The sequence below is a fragment of the Dama dama genome, chromosome 7, assembly GCF_033118175.1.
Source record: "Dama dama isolate Ldn47 chromosome 7, ASM3311817v1, whole genome shotgun sequence".
NCBI lineage: Eukaryota > Metazoa > Chordata > Mammalia > Artiodactyla > Cervidae > Dama > Dama dama.
Window position 1 is genome coordinate 39,072,716 of NC_083687.1, and position 22,299 is coordinate 39,095,014.

General features: G+C 37.9%; 1 protein-coding gene and 1 non-coding gene across 6 annotated transcripts in view; both read right to left on the reverse strand.

Annotated features, from left to right (window-relative positions):
• CDKAL1 (CDK5 regulatory subunit associated protein 1 like 1) overlaps window positions 1-22,299 on the reverse strand; it is a 579,065-nt gene that overhangs the window by 228,478 nt on the left and 328,288 nt on the right. For all 5 annotated transcript variants that reach the window (XM_061147519.1, XM_061147518.1, XM_061147516.1 and 2 more), the window contains one exon: window positions 4,838-5,004. In XM_061147519.1, coding sequence (XP_061003502.1) covers window positions 4,838-5,004 — 167 coding nt within the window. The remainder of the gene's footprint in view (window positions 1-4,837; window positions 5,005-22,299) is intronic.
• On the reverse strand, window positions 13,691-13,797 carry LOC133060077 (U6 spliceosomal RNA). The gene has a single exon (XR_009693739.1). It is a non-coding gene; the product is annotated as a U6 spliceosomal RNA (small nuclear RNA).

The window sequence follows — 22,299 nt, forward strand, 5'->3', positions numbered from 1 at the left end:
AGGTCTTTTCCAATGAGTCAGTTCTTCGCATCAGGTGGCCAATGTATCAGAATTTCAACTTTAGCATCAGTCCTTTCAATGAATATTCAGGACTGACTTCCTTGGGATTGACTGGTTGGATCTCCATGCAATCCAACAGACTCTCAAGAGTCTTCTCCAACACCACAGTCCAAAAGCATCAATTCTTTGGCACTCAACTTTCTTTATAGCTCAACTCTCACATCCATTCATGACCACTGGAAAAACCATAGCTTTGACTAGACGGACCTTTGTTGGCAAAGTAATGTCTCTGCTTTTTAATATGCTGTCTAGGTTGGTCATAGCTTTTCTTCCAAGGAGCAAGTGTCCTTTAATTTCATGGCGGCACTCACTATCTGCAGTGATTTTGAAACCCCCCAAAATAAAGTCTCTCACTGTTTCCATTGTTTCCCCATCTATTTGCCATGAAGTGATGATGGGACTGGATGCCATGATCTTTGTTTTCTGACTGTTGAGTTTTAAGCCAGCTTTCTCACTCTCCTCTTTCACTTTCAAAGAGGCTCTTTAGTTCCTCTTCCCTTTCTGCCTTAAGGGTGGTATCATCTGTGTATCTGAGGTTATTGACATTTCTCCTGGCAATATTGTGCTTCATCCAGCCCGAAATTTCTCACGATATACTCTGCATATAAGTTAAATAAGCAGGGCGACAATATACAGCCTTGACATACTCCTTGTCCAGCTTGGAACCAGTCTGTTTTTCCATGTCCAGTTCTAACTGTTGCTTCTTGACCTGCATACAGATTTCTCAGGAGGCAGGTCAGGTGGTCTGATATTCCCATCTCTTTCAGAATTTTCCACAGTTTGTTGTGATCCACACAGTCAAAGGCTTTGGCATAGTCAATAAAGCAGATTTTTTCTAGAACTCTCTTGCTTTTTTGATGATCCAACGAAGGTTGGCAATTTGATCTCTGGTTCCTCTGACTTTTCTAAATCCAGCTTGAACATCTGGAAGTTCACGGTTCATGTACTGTTGAATTGGAGAATTTTGAGCAATACTTTGCTAGCCTGTGAGATGAGTGCAATTGTGTGGTAGTTTGAACATTCTTTGGCATTGCCTTTCTTTGGGATTGGAATGAAAACTGACCTTTTCTAGTCTTGTGGCCACTGAGGAGTTTTCCAAATTTGCTGGCAGGACCCTGTAGGTCATGATAAAGAGTTTATTTTTACACGGTGACTAATGAAGAGGCATCACAGATCTTGCATGAGGTAAAATGCTTTTTAATCTATTATTTTATCAATAGTTTCTATTTCATATTCAAATTAATAATTATTACATAGATTATAATTATGTTTCTTCAATTTCAGGACGTTTTCCCACCAAACATTTTATACACACACACATGCATATATAGATTATATATACATATATATGTGTGTGTGTATAAATAAGATATCTTTGTCAGTTATGTCACCATTTAAAATGAATCCCCTATGGTTTTTTACAGCATCCATAAGTTAAAAATAGGGTTTTTAGGTGTTCCAATCAGATACTCAACTTTGACTGCCTGTTAGGGATTAAGAATTCTCCCTCCTTTCCTTTTATTCATTACACATTTATGCAATATCTGCTATATAAAGTGCCACACATAATGCTAGACTCTCAATAGAAACTTAAACCTACATCCTATGTTAAGTGTGATATCTTCTGTTCCTAGGAAGATTTAATAAAATATATTTTCAACAGACCCATTTTTCCACACCATACATTTAAATAATGATAGAAACTTTGGTATTTTCCCTTAAACTGTTCAATTTTAAAAAAAGAAACTGTTAAAAGAGTTTAAGAAAAATCTCAAGAGTCAGGTAATGTGAAGTGAACAGAACCAAGAGGAAGTAAAGCCACCTACTAAAGTGCTCTATAATTAAAGTCTGTAGCATGAAGCATCTTCCAGAAACAAAAAAGTCTGGGTCCTCCCTATATAATTTGCCAGGAATGCCCACCATAAAGGTATTAAAGCATCAGAGAAGTTATTCAAGAGTGGCTACCTTCTATCCTGACGGTTTAAAAAAAAAAAAAATCGGTCATTCAGTGGAATTTTTTTTCCCCTCTATTTTCAGCTTTTCTTCTGTTTTCTTTCTTTCCTTATTGATGAACTCTCTTCAGCACTTTAGATAAATCAAGTAATTTCTTCAGAGTGGTCTAAGCTTAGTAAGAGGAAAATGGGTAAATACAATGCACTGTGGGTACGGGCTAAGGCTCCCTCGGGTTGGCTCCCTTCCCTAATGTCCTTTTTCACACATGGAAGCCCTTGAAGCTCATTTACTTTGTCATCTTGTGCTGCCTCTTCTGGCCAGAATGTTAAGACTTTGAAATTCAAAACTACAGCATGGGATCTACAATCTATTTTATGAAGAAAGCTCTTCTTTATTCACCCTTTGATTCACTCATTCATTGAGTCACTACTGGTTGGGGTATCAAGAGACAGATGATGACAATGCCGTCATGAAGATGAGAATGGACGAGGGAAGGCCAACATTATAGATATCTTAAAGCAAGCATTTTTATAAAGGTAATGTTATGACCAATAATTTGGTCACCTAATGCAAACAGCCAACTCATTGGAAAAGACCCTGATGTTGGTAAAGATTGAAGTCAGGAGAAGAGGCCGACAGAGGATGGGATGGCTGAATGGCATCACCGATGCAATGGACATGAACTTGGGAAAACTCCAGGAGATAGTGAGGAACAGGGAGGCCTGGCGTGCTGCAGTCCATGAGATTGTGAAGTCAGACACAACTGGGTGACTGAACAACAACAACGTTATGACAAATGAAAGTTATTTTCAATCTAACTACAATCTATGAACTAAACACCTACTGTTTTCCCAGGTAAAGTACAAAGCTGCATTTGGCATCTTCTGTTGATTTAGTGGCTCTTCTGGAGCATCTATTTGGAGGTCAACAACTCTAGCACTATGCCAGGTGCTGAGCATTAGGGTTTGCTCTAACTGCAATTGCTCTTCTGCAATTTTGCAATTAATTAAAGGGCTGAATTTTTTCCAAGAGATATTAGGTTACTCATCTCAGAGCCAATACATTATTTTTTTCCCCTTGTGTTTATACCCACCTGAGTTTCTCTGACTGTAGCTACCAATGTTCCCTTGATCTTTAATGAGTTGTTGTTTTTTTTTAATCCAAAGAAAGTGGCCTGTTACCATCTGTATGCTGGCAGGGCTTACTTCTCTTCCTACCCACCAAAGACCCAACACATCTCCTGGTCTTCACGATGCCTCACATTTACCGCAAACACAGCAAGACCGCTCTTAGCAGACTTGAGTTTTTACAGAGAATCATCTTGGTTTTTCAAAGTCGAAGAGTTAAGTAAAAACAGACATGCCTGCAACTTATTTTTTAAATAGCAAATCATAATTGTCCCACACTGCCCAAAGTACCACAGTTAACATATAAATCACACACAGTTACTAAAAAGATCTTGCTGGGAAAATGTAACAAAATTGCTAAATCTCTTCATTATATATTTATATTTAACAACCAGATTGTGATCAACTGTTTTCAGAATTTCTAAAATAGTTTGCTCATAGTAGCGTGACTTTTCAGCAACAACCTCGTGGTAAACGCCTCTAAACCAAATTAACAGAAGCAATTCAGGGATATTTATTTGCACTTACACATTTAATTTCAGCCACTATACTTGCTTTTAAAATTTTGCAAAGTCATTTTTCTGTGCAAACTTATTGCAAAGAACACAACTGATTAAAAATATAAGTGACTTGTTTCTACACTTTGTGCATGATTTTCCAAGAGTACTTGTCCTCAACTATGAGATTAATAGCATAATTTACTTCTCAAATAAAAATCATGGATCCCAGCACATACTTTTTCATTTAAATGGTTGCTCCCTTGTCCATATTCTTTGCTCATACTTATTGTATCATTTGTCATCAAGTACCACAGTTACTTGGGCTTCCCTGGAGGCTCAGTGGTAAAGAATCCACCTGTAACGTAGGAGACATGGGTTCAATCCCTGGGTTGGGAAGAGTTTGGAGGAGGAAATGGCAACCCACTCCAGTATTCTTGCTTGGAAAATCCCATGGACAGAGGAGCCTGGCAGGCAAACAGTCCATGGGGTCACAAAAGAGTTGGAGATAACTGAGTGACTAAACAATAACAACCACCATAGTTACTTGTACAAATGTCCATTTTCCTAATTTAACAGTAGGCTACTTGAGGGTAAGCAACCTGATCCATGGAAGTTATAAAAATAAGACTCTGGATCTTGCATTATTATAACTCCTTTTTTCACACTGGTCACAAGAGAACCAAGTGGAAGAATATGAAGCTCTGTGTCTCTTTGATCTCAATTCACCCCTAACTATCGCCAGACAAAGGGATGGAGTTTAAAAATTCTGCAGCACAGTATCCTTACTGGTAGGGCTAACAGTGATTCAGATAATGCAATGTTCACAGTTGGCTGCAAAATCAATGCACCATATTATCTGTCCTGAAATAGACAAGGGTTAAAAATTGAGGGATTGAGGCAAATTTACACATTGGAAAACTGAAGGGTTGTAAGCAAGATACAAAGAACTGGGACAAGATGGCAAATGCTAAAAAACCGAGGCAACATTAACTAAGGGTGAGGAAACAGAAACAAGATGTGCAGAATGACAAAGAAGGGGACTTGAAATTCCCAATTCATTCTTGGTAACATGAGACCACAAAAGAAATGTGAAAAGTGGTCTTAAAGGAAACTCGTGGGATGGTGCTGAGGCTGCCACCACGCTGTCTGGGTTGGTTCAGGTCTGTGTCAGCATGGAAATGAGCTGCTTTTCCTTACCTCCAGGTGCTCTAAAATATAGGGTGGATTGGTCATGCCCAGCCTCAGCATCGCTCCCTCAGGAATCACTTCAACCAGCTTCCATAGCAGGGCTGGGAGGCTGGAGCCAATATCTCTGCCGTAAGCCCCCGTGTCTTCACTGGTCAACCATATCTCACAAACACCCTCTGTGAATCAAAGGAGATAATTAACAAATCTGTTGCAGAGCCGTCTCCTTCATCATACAGCTGCTCACTCTTTCTAATGAAGGTTTTTTCAACACTATTATGCAAGCAAGTCTGGGTATTCAATTGCAGAGAGAAAGCAGCTTATCCCATGGTGGCACCGGGTTATTAAGTTCATTTTATGAACACCAGAGAGTTACAACAATGCTGTAAATTATCAGTGCGTCCTATGGAGTGATTAACATTCACAGCCAATCAGTTCAACCATGCTTCCTCCAAAGCCCTTTGATCAAGACTGAGGCTTTAGTCCCATCACAGAGGATACCTAGTTGATTGAACAGCTTAAGCCCCAGAACTGAAAGAGTCCCTCCACAGAATAGGTACCATCAGCAGTTAACTCACTAATCAGTCTGTCAGCGACCTAAGGAAAAATGTCAAGTGTAGTTAAAGTTGGACTCACAAATTATTCATCATGAGGTACCCACTTCTCCTGCAGTAACTATGCCAATTTGTTTTCTTTATTCAATTAAGAATAGAGTGCATTGTATTGCTGCATTCAAAGAAGCTGGTCGCTGTAGGAACCAAGCATCTGTGTTGGAAAACCTGTTTACTAAAAATAGGACAGATTGCATCCTATTTTCTATCAGTTGGACTTTAGCAAAATGTATCTACGTTTTCTTGCTACTGTTGTTATAAAGAATCCTGACTTCAAACATTACCGCTTGCAATAACAGGCTTCCAAAAATTGAAAGGAAATACTTTGGGATCACCTAGTATTATTTAAAATAAATAAAGCAGAGTTAGCAAGAGCCACCCAAGTTTGTAGGGTGCACAGAATGTTTCTGAAGGCATATTCAATTAAAGGATTAGCCTGTTTTATAAGGCAAAATGATTCACAAGGCGAAAACAAATAGTGACAAGGGCCTGTGAAATTTGCTTAGGCTAATGTGGTTTGTTGCTTCCGAAGAAACTCGACACACACACAAGGCACACAAACAAATACGACAGCCTGAACCAAAAGAAGTTTCTAGGAAGAGACTTAAAAATTAAAATTTTAAATTGTCTTTGGTTGACAGAAGAATCTAAAAAATACACTTAAATATTCCTAGTCAAGAGAGACAACAAATAAAACATACGGTTTCTATGTGAATGTGAACTTCAACAGAAAAAACAAGCAAAAAAGAAAGATATTCACTCTTTAATGTGTTGCACAGAGGTGGAAAAATATACATGAAGATCTCCAATCACAGCTCTTGCCATTAGAAGAAGAGATATATTTACTTTATCAACAAACTAATCAGCCGACATAAAAGCATTAATTCTTCCCCACTCGATTCTCTTTCTCAGATAAGCACATCCTCACCCACACCCAGACAACATGGAAAACAAGGATAGAAATAAAATTTAGTTTCCCCAAATTAAAGAAGACATTTAAAAAAAAAGTTCCATTTTAAAAGTTAGAGTTTTTTTAAACATTTCTAACACCTCATATTTGAAAATCTGTAATGTTACAAATATATGTCTTTTCTTAATTTAAATATGTTGTTTCAGAAACTAATAAACATTTGCTTAGTTTTAATCATTTAATAAAAAGTTTTATCCTCAAAGTAAATAATCTGGCATATAAACAGGCTATCTTTGTGGCTCTATAACTTTATAAATATCCTCTGTACACAGAGTGTTTTTCTGTTGAAAAAAACTGGTTGCAATTAGTGGTATCATCTGTATTTTAACATGACATATGCCATCAGACACTAGACTCATACAACCATTTTTTTTTAAAAAATCTTATCACAAAATCCACTCCAGGAAAAGAGATGGCTAAGTAACAACATAAACGGATTTTAAAACACTCTGAAAGAGGTTATAAAAACAGGACATTATCCATGATTTTCCAGTTACTGGCATTTGAGCAACACAATATGAATATTTTAAAATGAACAGAATAATTTTAATTTATAATTTTTCCATCCAAATGGTTCCATGTTATGCCTTATGTAGAGAGAGCAAGTTCCTGGAACAGTGCCTTGCTGTTTGCTAGATGAATATAGAAGGGGAAAAATCGCTATGAATAGGATGGAAATAATAGCCACGCGGAAAACAGCAGCCAGCTCTTCAGTCTGCATAGGTGGGGACCAACGGCCCCCTGGTGGGCTGAGGCTTCAAACTAAATCACAGAAAGAGGAAGCAGCTGTAGCACTAAGTCAGCAACAACAGGAATAATGGTGTCCCTGCCTCCAAGATCAAGGCTGCTAAAATGCTTGATATAATAGCGACCTGGTGTAAAACACAATGAAATGAGAAAACATGTGCAAAATGTGAAGTCCTTGGACTTGAGGAGAACTGTGCCTTGCTCATTCAATTCCCAACTTTGTCAAAGATGATTTTGCTCTTTACGTCAGAAAGTTCAGGTTTTGGAAGGTGACCTTTCAAGCGTTCATTCTAATAAGAGTGGATCCCTCCCACCGTTAGGACACAGAAAGCCGTTTCATGGCACAGGTGAAGCTCTGTGGTGTGGAATCTCTGCCAGTGAAACCCTGCCCTCTGGGAAGCCTTGTGATTATTCATAGTGCAAGTGGTTCCTGTCAGGTCAGCCTGCATATGAATTCACCGGGGAAACCCAAGGCTGCAGTCTGTGATCACTAATGGATATCAGGACGCATGCATGCTTCGAGCTGCACACTTAATTGGCTATACTTATGGACAGAAGTGCTTGCCTAAACAGCTTCATTCCTCAAGGACTTCAGTTATGAGCTCTATCCCTTTGCACATTCATTTCTTTATTTGTCCATCAAACATTTATGAGGCCCTTACCTACTATGTGCCCTGCAGCTCTTCCAACTCATGACAGACATGGATTCATCATTAGACTTTTGTGATCTGAGGCTGGCTATTACTCAGGTGTCAGTGAGGGGACACTGACAGACGCCCTGGGAACTTCATATACATCCCTATCAGTGGTGATGGTGGACAGGGGTGGATGCTGGAGAACACAGCCTGAGAAACGGAAATCAAGGGCAATCTGAGGGGCCTGAAGTGCATATGAGGTAACCCCAGGGACACAGAGCCAGTCTACACTGCAACACAGATTTTAACTAATACCGATACATCTTAGAAAAACAAACACATGGAAATGAAAAAGAGTCGGAGGCAGGAAGAACTGAGATAAGAGAAGTGAATCACCAATAAATCCTTCCATATTTATGATAATAAATACATGCATAAAAAGAAAGTGGTGGGTAGAAACTCAGGAGACAGGAATGAGTTTTTTTAAGCATCCATGGAGATATCTTATTTTTTTTTCCTAAAAATGACTTTTGTTCATGTTCCTTACTGTCTATCTGACCTTTCTAATGAACACTAAGTTCATAAGATCATCTATCACACTTTGGTTGTGTTAATTTTGGTTTTAAAAAAAGCATATACCAGGAAGAAATGAAATGCATCTTACAAAGGAAAATTCTTTAAAAAGTTTAGTTATTGGAATTTATTATCATTTTACGCAAGTAATTACAGATCAGCCTATAGCTGAAATGCTCTTTTCCCTGAAGACAGAGCAACATCAACAGTGGGATTTTGATCTCTGCTCCACAGTAATTTGAGATGACAGGGGATGGAAAAAGTAGAAGACATAAAAGGTTAATAGTAAAAGAACGATAATATTCTCAGTAAAACAGTCTCAAAATAAAGAAAATCCTTTCTGAAAAACCAAACTTTGCCAAAACTCAATTCCAAAAGACTATGACTCACTATAAATTTTCCTGTGTATAAGCTTTATTGTAATAAATTAAAATATGGGTGATGATTGATTTCATCTGATCAGACAAGTGATATTTCTCTGGTAGCTCATGTTCTATCACTGGGAAAAATTTCCACCATCATGAGTTGTTTCAGTTATTCCATGTGAGTAGTCTCTAAAAATAGAGACTATACCAATGTAAAAACTACAAATTGTGATGTTTTCTTAGCACTATATGGTAAGAAAATCAATACCAACTAAACATAATCTCAAAAAACCCACCTCATGTGAAGAAAAGAGCATCCTCTTCCACTGTTGGTAGGGATGTAGATTGGTACAAAAACAAAGTTGCCATATGATCCAGCAATTTCACTTCTGGGCATATATATCCAGAAAAAACTATAATTTGAAAGATTCATGCACCCTTATGTTCACTGCAGCACTATTTACCACAGCCAAGACATGGAAGCAGCCTTCATGTGTTCATCGGCAGGTGCATGGATAAAGACGGGGTACATGTATACAATGGAATATTAATCATAAAAAAGAACAAAATGCCATCTGTAGTAACATGTATGGACCTAGAGATTATCATACTAAGTGAAGTAAGTCAGACAGAGAAAGACAAATATCATATGATATCACTTATACGTGGAATCTAAAGTAAGACACAAACGAACTTGTTTACAAAACAGACTCACAGACATAGAAAACAAACATACAGTTTCCAAAGGAGAAAGAGGCTGGAGGGAGGGATACAGCAGAAAGTTGGGATTAGTAGATACAAACTACTATACATAAAATAAACAACAAGGCCTCACTGTACAGCACAAGGAACTATATTCAATATACTGCTGTGAACCACAATGGAAAAGAATATGAAAAAGATACATACACACACACATAGGTATAACTGAATCACTTTGTTGTACACCAGAAACTAACACAGCATTGTAAATCAACTATACTTTTATACTGAAAAAACCACCTCAAATCTGTGGCACCTTCCTTCCTGAGAAGACGCATTCTGCCTCCTGTCTCCTGTGCTTTCCACTACTAGCCCTGTCTTTCCCTTTCTCCTACAATTCCATTCCCAAGTCTTTCTCATCATCCATCCCAGCCTTCATGCTCCCTTTTCTTCTCCAGATAGGCAATATAGGCCAGTAGGGAATAGGAATTAAATATACATTATTTTGCTATCTTTATTTGGCTTCTCTGATAGCTCACCTGATAAAAGAATCAGCCTGCCATGCACAAGACACAGGAGACACAGGTTTGATCCCTGCATCGGGAAGATCCCCTGGAGAAGGAAATGAAAACCCACTCTACCACTCTTGCCTGAAAAATCCCATGGACTGAAGAGTCTGCATTACATTCCCTGCTCTTAATTCCCCATTCTCTCTTTTAAGGGTCACAGTGTATATGCACTAGACTTTTATGAGCTCTTTCTTCTTAAAAAATTATCTTAAAGAAAATTCAGAATTGAATATGACCCTCTGTTTAATCATATAAAAGGTCATGAAAATTTCTTCAATGGCAACATTTCTAAATAATAATATACACAGGTAGCCTTCTATGTATTTAGCTAATTCATTTAAGGGTGAATTGGACAATATAACTCTTTGGTCCTTTCTAATCCTACTATTAGACACTCAGTGATCTTATGTTTCCATTGAGATAAAAAGGGCTTAAGTAACACTTTTATTAAAGATAGAATCACAGCAGATCCAATCAAGGCTATCTTTTATAGAACAATGATTTATCATGGACAAATACCCAAACAGGCCACCAAAGAAGATAGTTACTGATGAGCTAATTCTTCAATTATGTTTATACTATTTTTGTAAACTTAAAGTTTATTAGTGGCCTGAAGGTTTTTGCCCCTTTTTATTTTGAACAGTGTTGAATTTCAAGAAAATTTTCAAGAGCAGTACAACAGATGCATGTACCTCTTTCACCCAGACTCAGGAATGACATCTTGTCATATTTGTGAACACTCTCTCCACATCCACAAATACAACTTTCTTTCTTTTTTTTTCCCCCTGAACTATCTGAGAATTAGCTGCAGACATTAGGGTACTTTACCTCTAAATATGTCAGTATATGTCTTCTAAGATCAAGAACATTCTCCCTCACATTCTCACAATATAACCACTACTCCAGGCAAGGGGGACACTGGAGAACGCTGTGGTCAGAACTCAATGCTTTGGCACACACTGTTCTGTCTAAAAGACACCTCACTCTTCTTGCATAATGAACACCTCTTCCAGGAAACTTTGTTGACCAACCAGGCTAATGAGAGAGAGAGAGGAGAGATGCTCCTCTCCTGTGCTTCCCAGCATCTTGTATAAAATTCCATACCACAATGCATTATAATTACTGGCTTAACTGCTTGTCTCTCCTGAGAGGATGGAAGAATCCTCCGGGCAGAGATGCAAAATCTTCCTAATACACTTATGCTGAGGACCTATTATGGTGTCTTAGCACACAGGAAGCCCTCGATAAACTTTGGTTCCAATCAATTGAATTAATAAGATTGTGTTCAGTAAAAATGACTAAGTTGAATTCAGCTAACATTTGAAAGTGCCTCTTCCTTGCCCCCATATATGTATATGCACATGAATATACCCAGAGTGTACACATTAATGTACCAGGTTCTGCACTAGGCAATGAGAAAATATCAAAATCCATTTTCTTTGGACACTATGAAAATGCTACTTAAATACTGCACATTTGTTGCCTAGTTTCTTAACTTCTAAGCAATCCTTACAGTTCTTTGTTAACAGACAGTAATTACAGGATACCAGGGCAAGTGAATACAAACCATCTTTTTACTTAGAGGTAAAACTTCCCATGTACATGTAAATTCAGATGAATCAATTATCCATAAATTTACTAAACTTTAAAATGATCTTTTCAAATGCTTTAACAATAAGAGTTAACAAAGAAACAGTATTTTCAGAGTACACTGACATCTGACTGCAGTCATACACAGAAAAAAAAAAAAATTGTTGGAATAGACTGACGATGTTGCTGTTAAATAAAAACAACCTACTTAATTCCTTTTGAAAGGTCATAATCATATAAAAATTGTTTATTTCCACACTTTCGTAAGAATTTGGAAATAATGGAAAGCTAAAACCAAACTAAACACCACAAAAGGATGACACGTTTTCTAAAAATAAGGCATCTGACTCCCCAGTCTCCAAAAATCTGCAATAAGCCTCAATGAGGCAGATTAGTTTATCCTCTTAATACCAGTGTGTTCTGCTCCATACACCGGGCTTTTTAAATACCCCTAGAGAGAATACAGACAGCCGTGTCTATGAAAGGACCCTCTGGTGTTTCAATAGGATGTAGGGAGGGATGTTATTTTGTTTTTGTTTCTTTTTTAAATTACAGCAGGCTCCACTCCCAGCAGTCCAAACAATATAGATAAAAAAGGAAGTAGGAGGAGGAAAGAACAGACACCTGTAATGCAGGACCTAGTCTCAGAGAAGATTAATATGAGCAGATCACAGTGATGGGCAGAAATTTATCTAAATTCCAAGACAAACTAGAACAGCCACAGAAGAGCTTAGAGGGTAAAGGAAACTAAAAAAGCAAAAAAGATTTGGTGTTATTTTGGCTACTGAACTCAATTACAGAATGAGGAACAAACAGAACTTAAATTATTACAGAATAATTTTACTTAATTACTACAAATAATTATTACAAAAACATTTATAAACAGAACGTGTTTATGACTAACATTTTCTGATCCTAAATGTCTTTCTCACAAGTGAACTCCACCAAACATACAGTCAAATAGGATCAGAAATTCTGTAGTTGTAACCAGGGAACTTTGACTTTAAATATAAAGCTTGTTAATATTTCAAGTATTTAAACAGCAAACACAGTTTTCTATTTTCTAGTACTTTTTTTTTTAACAGCTTTTTATTTTTTTATTTATTTTTTTCCCATTTATTTTTATTAGTTGGAGGCTAATTACTTTACAATATTGTAGTGGTTTTTGCCATACATTGACATGAATCAGCCATGGATTTACATGTGTTCCCCATCCCGATCCCTCCTCCTGCCTCCCTCCCCATCCCATCCCTCTAGGTCTTCCCAGTGCACCAGCCCCGAGCACTTGTCTCATGCATCCAACCTGGGCTGGTGATCTGTTTCACCCTTGATAGTACACTTGTTTCAATGCTGTTCTCTGAACATCCCACCCTTGCCTGCTCCCACAGAGTCCCAAAGTCTGTTCTGTACATCTGTGTCTCTTTTTCTGTTTTGCATATAGGGTTATCATTACCATCTTTTGAAATTCCATATATATGCGTTAGTATACTGTATTGGTGTTCATCTTTCTGGCTTACTTCATTCTGTATAATGGGCTCCAGTTTCATCCATCTCATTAGAACTGATTCAAATAAATTCTTTTTCATGGCTGAGTAATATTCCATGGTGTATATGTTCCACAGCTTCCTTATCCATTCGTCTGCTGATGGGCATCTAGGTTGCTTCCATGTCCTGGCTATTATAAACAGTGCTGCGATGAACACCGGGGTGCACATGTCTCTTTCAGATCTGGTTTCCTTGGTGTGTATGCCCAGGAGTGGGACTGCTGGGTCATATGGCAGTTCTATTTCCAATTTTTTAAGAAATCTCCATAGTGGCTGTACTAGTTTGCCTTCCCACCAGCAGTGTAAGAGGGTTCCCTTTTCTCCACACCCTCTCCAGCATTTATTGCTTGTAGACTTTTGAATAGCAGCCATTCTGACTAGTGTGTAATGGTACCTCATTGAGGTTTTGATTTGCATTTCTCTGATAATGAGTGATGTTGAGCACCTTTTCATGTGTTTGTTAGCCATCTGTATGTCTTCTTTGGAGAAATGTCTGTTTAGATCTTTGGCCCATTTTTTGATTGGGTCATTTATTTTTCTGGAATTGAGCTGCAGGAGTAAAAATATGGAACGCTTCATGAATTTTCGTGTCATCCTTGCACAGGGGCCGTGCTAATCTTCTCTGTATCATTCCAATTTTAGTATATGTGCTGCCAAAGCGAGCACTAGTTACATTTTTTAATGCTTTAATTTACCTCTATTAAGTCTGCAAAATCTCTTCTAGGAAATCCAATCTCAATATTTCAAATGGGTTTACTTAAATATTCTTAAAAAAATAAAAAACCCTTTGTGTGTGTGTGGGGGGGGGGGATTTATTCTGTATTCTGAAATTTCCTAGTTCTTTGGTGTTATTTCATGTGACTTCAACTGGCTGAGGATTAAGCTGAGGTCCCAGAAAGGGTCTCTTTCACTATTTATTCTTAAGATCTCCAAAAGTATCCCTGGTAACTCGGTGAATAGCACAGGAGGGAAGAGCCAGCAGAAGGAAATATGGAGACAAATGTCTAACACAGAATAGCTTACTTCTAATTATGTTTATAGTGTATTTTCGTTCTTACCCACCACCAACTAGGATGAAAACTACAATAAGACTGAGATTTTCACCTGTTTTCTTCACTAATGTATCTCCTGTAATAGACCACTGCCTGAGACTTCATGAGCATCCAATGTATATTTGTTGATTTAGTTACTCAGTTAATTAAAGGACAGGAAGAAAGTGCTAGAGAAGGAGACGACAACTCGGGGACGAGAACATGGAGGACTAAACTAGGAGCCTACAAATGCAGTTCTTAGGTTTAAGTGTCAGGAAGAGAAGAAAGTCACAGAATTTCAAGCAGAATACAAAATATAAATATGGGAGGGGGCTGGGAAGAAGCTTCTAGAAGGAGGGGATATATATAGTTATGGTTGATTTGAGATGCTGTATGGCAGAAACCAACACAATACTGTAAGGCAATTATCCACCAATTAAAATTTTTAAAGTGTAAAAAAATGCTTTCCTCATTATAGTAGAAAACTGCACAATCAAAAAATACTTAAAATATACATTTAACAGAAAAGAATCAAAGACTATAAAATAATCATAATAAATTATTTGAGTTTCAGTTAATACATGTTTTCTATTTAGGAATTAATTTGTCGTCTTTCATACATCCAGTCAAGTAAAGGCTAGACATCAAAACAATGAGAAAAAGTTCTCTGAAAAATACTGACAATCGAGATACTTCTATGAATTAAGTTAATATTTTCCTTTTGAAATGAAGAAAACAGCATTATTTTAATGGGGAAAAAAAGTTCCACTAGAGAATCATTTGAAGATCATCACTTTATACAGAAGTGCACTTATTCGGTTCCATAGAACTCCACACATTTGAAATGTCAAAGATCAAGCCAGAAGATGATAAGCCAGAAGCAGACAGCACAACTAGTGACCTTGGGTGTAAACACCATTCCCCCATAAAAACAATGCAAATCAAGAACCCATTTCCTTTAGCAAAGAGTACAACTTCCTGATTTAAAGTAGCTAATGTCGGGATGCTTCTAAAAATTATCACCTTATTTTTTAAAAAAATACCATCAAATGAACCAAACTTGAAGAATTTCTCTTCAAATTAAAAGCTTCACACATAACATAAAGGAGAAAACTGTTATATAATTATTTGCTATTAGAGGTGAAAAGTCCGGCTTTTGAAACAGGTCTTATTACTGCCATTAACATCACAAAGTAGTACTTATTAAGAAGTCACCACTGAGTCCTATGTGACGTCTGCCAGTTTCTTAAGGCACTTATCAACAAAATTGATGACACGTTTATGAAAGAGAATTTAAAAGTAAATGCACAGAATATTTTTAAGTTCCATATTTATGAGATATTATCTATCTTGTAAATAATCATAAGGAGTAGGCCAGGGAGATGTGAAAATGATAATGCCAACATGCAATGGAAAGAATATTCCATGTTTCTGAGGTATTAAACTGAGATATACCTGGGTTCCATCACCGGGTCGGGAAGATCCCCTGGAGGAGGACCTGGCAACCCGCTCCAGTACTCTTGCCTGAAGAATCCCACGGGCAGAGGAGCCTGGGCGGCTACAGTCCCTGGGGTCGCAGAGTCGTACATGACTGAGCAACTCAGCACAGCACAGCAAGTAACAAAGACAAGCCATGTGACATCTATTTTACTATTACACAAGCACTAACACAAAGGAGATCTAGAGGCCAAGAAACTGTGGTGTAAGGGAATCAACACAACACTTATGACTGATGAGGAGCAGGTCCCATCGCTGGGAAGGTGCGGACACTCTCCCATAGAGAGGGCAGGGGAGGGTCTGGCGTGCAGCAGCAGGAGTCCAATTCCGCACGCACACAGGGCAACTTGAACAACTGGAGGAAAACCAGTGGGAAGGACAAGGGGGGAAAGTAGCTGGCTTTTCATCAAATGTATTACATTTCATCGTGAAACCATGACTTGTGTAACAGTTACCAGAGGAGACCAAAGGTAAAGAATATTTACTATAAATTACAAGGCTATTAATAGTCATTAGCAATAAAAAGGGGCTTTCCTCGATGATGGCTCAGTGGGTAAAGAATCTGTCTACAATGTAGGGGACCTGGGTTCAATCCCTGGGTCAAGACGATCTCATGGAGGAAGAAATGCCAACCCACTCCAGTATACTGCCTGGAGAATCCCATGGATAGAGAAGCCTAGTGGGCTACAGTCCATGGGGTCACAAAGAATCAGAACTTAGCGACCGAACAACATGCAAGAGATAGGATTCCGTCTTCTGTAAATCAGATATTCATGGGAAATCATTCTCTCAGTTAAATTCCATCCTTCTGAGATTTTCCATTTCACATCCTCTAGTTCCATTTTTGACTGAAATTCTTTCACACCACGTACTGACCCTTGGTCTTTTCAAACGATTGTGATCAGCACCACAGTGCACATGATGCTTTGAATATCACCAGTTTCAGCAAATAACAAACCAGCTTTACTATTAAAATAAATGAAAACGAACAATGAACCTAGATTGCAGAAATCTCTATTGACCACAGAATTGCCATCAGTGACCCTAACAGCTATTTTATTATAAAAGGCCCTCAAATGACAAAATATGCAAATTATCTTTATGCAAGAAATGTACCGAATATAGTCTAAGATTCAGTGCTTAAAAATATTCATCCAACTGGGATGATTTCAGATTAAAGAAAATAAGGACTGTGTAATTATATACACTTACCTTGACAAATAGAAAGCAATCTGTGATTAGAACATAGCAATTAGTTACAAAATGCTTCACATGGATTTAATTACCCATCAGTCTACATGTAGCTTAATTACTTTTATCTCATTGCATCAGTAAAAGATTTCTGCCTAAGGCAACTGCCAGTCATATATTTATAAGGCTTCTAGACTTTACAGTGAATACATTATAACATTCAGTCAAATGTGCTAAAGTTACAGTTGCAGAGACAATCTTAACTTTGAGTCTCTAGTTTTAGTTCAGAAATGTCTCATCACTGTCTTAGAGTCAACTCTCATCCAACTTTCACATGGACAGCGTCACCTATTTGGCTGTATAATATTGTTTACTAAAACATAACTTCTGTTTATTCTAAACCTGTAAGAGTCAAAAGGAAAGACCTCTAAAACCAAAACAAGTATCTTACTGTTCTGAGGCAAAGGACAGTATAGACACTATAGCCTCATGAGTAAGGTAAATACTTAAATTCAGAAAGAGGGTGACTTCTCTTCCAGGGGAGATGAAGAAAGTCCCTTCACTCAGTACTAATCTGCTGAGAAGCTTGGAAAGATGTTGGCTTCATCGGATGGGAATTTCTGTGTGTGGAGCTCAGAATGGGAAGTGCTGTCTTCCATTGTTCTTGCCTTAGGAAGAGGGTTGTGCAATTCAGCCAACCACAGTTTCATTCCTAAAATCTTCGCTGATTAACTTGGTATCTTTGGGCTAGTTATTTAACTAGGATGTAAGGATAAATAATAACCATCTCACCTAACTGTTCAATTCATTAACACAAAAATAACTAGTAGAGAGTCTGATCCGTAGCAAGGATATAACAAAAGAAGTTAACACTGTTTCCTGGGAGGGTTCTGTGGGGATTACATGAATTCATCAGAAAAAGAGGTCTCTTTGAAACTAAGTAGAAAAAAAAATAAATTCTCCCTCCATTTTTTTTTTAAAGGGTTGGTTAGGAAATTTTTGGTGTTGGTTAGGAAATTAGATTCTTTGAGAAGTGGTAGTTTTCAAAGCTCTGGAATCTGGTGTTACGGAATTCTGGCCTCCCCCTACTTAGAACCTTTGAAGAAAAGAGCATCTCATCTGTAAAGGAAGGCACAGCTTTGGGCCAGAAGGCATATGGACATCTAGTAAGGCTTTCTTTAGGGCTCACAAGTCACTAAGTATCCCTCTGTGATTTCTGTTTTACTCAAACCAGAGTTGCTTCTGCTTAAATACATACAAAATCAACAAGAAAAGAGATTTTAAGTGCTACTGTGCTTAAGAATCACTTACAAAGCATCTTAAAAATTCAAGCAGGGTGGGTAAAATTCTACCGAAGTACATCTGGGTGATGTCTATCTAAGTCTAGGTATTCTGCTGATATTGATAACCACACCTAGAGAAACACCAGGGGTTAGGCTTTGTGGGAGTATATAGCAACAACAATTAAATATATTATCAAAATTCTTTAAAAAAATATTTTCAAGACTTTTAAAATTCCCTCCCTGAAATCAGTTAACACACTATGATTTCCTACTCCCCAATTATTGATTCCCAAAAGGATTACAGGCTCTCGATCCTTAACAAGAGTTTGCAAAGAGTTCTTACGTCACCATGATGAACAGGTTTCCCACTACAGTTAAACACAGAACAGAGATAAGACAATGGCCAGATTTTATGGTTAGGTGTGGGAGCTAAAATACAGAATAAGATCTCAGTGTTTTGAGATGTATATTAAATATGTAAAGATAACCTATACTATAAAATCAATCCCCTGAAGATCTTATGGAGTTTTACTCCTTTACTTGTAAACCTCAAAGTAAGCAGTACCCAGTAGTTGCTCAAAAAGCACCTGAAGTTCTTACAGGGCACACGGTGTGTTTCATTCACTTAGGTGCTCTCAGCTCTTCATACAATGACCATCAGTTCAGTTCAGTTCAGTTCAGTCGCTCAGTCGTGTCCAACTCTTTGCGACCCCATGAATCGCAGCACGCCAGGCCTCCCTGTGCATCACCAACTCCCGGAGCTTACTCAAACTCATGCCCATCGAGGCGGTGATGCCATCCAGCCATCTCATCCTCTGTCGCCCCCTTCTCCTCCTGCCCCCATAGCATGTAATAACTACTTAACTAATATTTGCTAAAGGAAGAAAAGCAATGGGGCAGAAAGCAGGAAAATGATTCAAATATTTAACCTTTGTGGAAAGGATGCATTCTTTTTTAATAACAAATTTTTCCAATATTTCTGTAGTTAGGAAACAATTTTTTAGAAAGTGTTCTGAAGATGATTAGATCCCACAAATAACCACCACACACTACAACAAAACAAACAAACAAACCACCCCCCCACATCTGTACTTTAATCCTTTTGTGTAGCTTGTCCAATAGTACAGAAATAGAAAATAGTTTTTCTATTTTCTAAATAGAAAACCCAGAAATAGAAAAATAGTTTTGTTTGGAGAAAGAACAGGTTCTTTTTCTTTCTTAATTTTTACTTATATTGTAGCATAGTTGATTAACAATGCTGTGTTAGTTTCAGGTGTAGACAGAAGTGATTCAGTTATACATATACATGTATCTATTCATTTTCAAATTCTTCTCCAATTTAGGTTATTACAGATTATTGAGCAGAGGTGCCTGTGCTGTACAGTATAGGTCCTTGTTGATTATAAATTCTAATTATAGCAGTGTATACATGTCAATCCCAAACTCTCAACCTCCCCTTCCTCCCCATGCTTCCCTCCTGGTAACCATAAGTTCATTCTCTAAGTCTGTTTCTACTTTGTAAATAAGTTCTTTTTTTTTTTTTAGATTTCACATACAAGTGACATCATATGATATTTGTAAGAAAGACCAGGTTCTAATGCCCCACGATGGCCTTTTACTAGTCAGTGACAATGACCACATTAAAATCCTCTGTATTGTTTGTAAAGTGGGCACAGCAACGTTGGATTGTGACAAATCAACGATGGCAAATTTTCCAGTAAAGAACTCAACAGAGGACCTAAAGCCAGCAAGGCCAACTACTTTGTATAGTTACTCCTCTAAATTGAAGAGGCTTCAAAGATGAATTATCACTAGAAACACACACACAAATATACATCCCTGGGTATCAGTACAGCATAGATGCTCAGTACGTTACAGGAGCTTTTGAGTCAGCCTGGTTTAGAATTCTGGCTCTACCATTTGCCAGCTGGGTAGGAGATGCAGGTTCGATCCCTGGGTTGGGACGATTCCCTGGAGAAGGAAATGGCAACCCACTCTAGTATTCATGCCTCGAGAATCCCATGGACAAGGAGGAGCCTGGTGGGCTACAGTCGATGGGGTCACAAAGGAGTTGGACATGACTTAGCAACTAAACAACAAGAAAGCCTTGGGTAAAGTCAACTCCATAACTCAGAGCACAAGTTTCCTCAGGTGTGAGATGAAGATAATTATACCCACACCTCACAGGGGAGATATAAAGATAAACAAAATAATCCATACAAAGCAATTCCCACTCTGGCTGCCACAGAGTAGACAACAAATACTAGAAACATTACTATTATGTGAAACACCAAAGTAACAAGGCCGTCTGGGTCCATTTCAGGTCTCAAAGTGGGCTTTGTTTGCTGGATCAGGGGCCATTGCCTTTGGAAATTGGAAATGACAATATGTTTACGAAGGCATTTGAGTTACTCTGAATTTCCATTTGGAGAAGAAAACTACTTATTTGACAGTCGAGTTACAATAAAAAGGATAATTGTGGCACAGTCTGTTCAGACCTATATGCAGAAACGGCCCCATTTGCAAATGGAACTACCCAAGCACAGAAATAGAGCTTGATGCTGGGCTTTAAAAACAATAAAGTTAATTAAAAGAAAAAAAATACTTTTTATAGAGTTCAAAAGCAAGTTAATTTTTCTCAAATTCACGTTTATAGTGTTAACAGTCAAGGAGTTAAGAAAGCAATGAAATAAGTGCTTAGAACCACTTCAACTGACTTCTCTTAAATAGTTTTCATTAGTTTGGTTTGAGTCTGCTTTTTAACACATGAAGTGCTCTTAAAATTAGATTTGTTGTTTTAATGCAGCTTTTCTTGGCACTTTTTGGTCAAGAAAGAAGTCCAGAAATTACTGACACTTTTGATCTGGAAAATCCAAACCAACTTGATAAATTTTTTTGAAAATGAACTTTATGAAGACGAGTTAAAATTAGCGAAGAAAAGAAAATACAGTTTTAGAATATTTAAACAAGTACTTACATCATAAGCCAGGAGCTGACACCTTTTTATTTTTTTTAAATAAAAGTGCACTAAATCTCTAGGCTTTCTTCCTTGTATATTTTCTGGTCCAAATGGGATGGGAGACACTGACATGAGTTGGTCCTTGAATGATGTGTGGGAAGGGGCCATCAGCAGCCCTCCTGCCCATGGAGAAGAACACAGGTGCCAGCAACTACTGAGGTGGACAGGGGTAGATTTTCAATGAGGGCTAGTGTGAGCCACCAAAAATTAAAAATAATAAATCTAGCCCATGCCCTGCCTGCTACAAATCAAACCCCAAGACCCTATTTTGGTGATTAGGAATGTTAAAGAAAGGCCAAATACAAAGCAAAAATCACTGCTGCTGACATCAAAATATACAGAAAGACTATTAAAAAACAGGATTAAGATTAAACAGGAAACATCCAATCTGCTATCATTCCTTCCTTGTGAGTAACTGCCCCTGTCAGAACATCCCCATCCCACTGTCTTGACTGTATCTTACTTTCCCTACTGTGGCTCTGGATGAAGACCATCTCTGCTCCTTGGGACTCTCTCCTCCATATTCTCCTACACTGGTAACTAGTATCCTTGCCCTCAAGTTAGCCTTTAATACCAGAAAGAATGGGATAATATCTCTATGTGCCCTCACCCCAAGAGGACCAGGAGTATCCCCAAAGAAAACCCAACAAATGAGCGGTTGCATGTATTAAAGCTATATGTTGTCACCATCCTCACAGGAAGGCCATTTCACTAAGCTGGGGCCTTTAAGTGAGGATCTTTCCAGGGTCTACTGGGAATCCTCCTTATTACCTGGGAACTAGCAAGATTTATTCAATAAATGTCAGAAGAAGGAGAAGCTAAATCTACACTGTGTAAGGTTAAAATTAGGCAGAGGAGGAGGCATTACTTCCTCTTACAAAATGGAATCAATGCTGGCTGTCTTCTGCAGATAATAACTTCAAGCTCAGATGCAACTGAAAACAGCATCTCAGATGTATTATAAGTCCAGGTCTCTAGCTCATATGTATCTTGGGTTGAATAGATTTTTGTACGGAAAAGGTCCATAATTTTTTTCAATTCCAGGTTTTGCACATGTAACTCTTAAAATAGGGAAACCTCAGGGACAGTATATGGTGGGAGAAAGGATTTTAAAAGAAGTTCTTTCAATACTGTTTACCTTTAAATA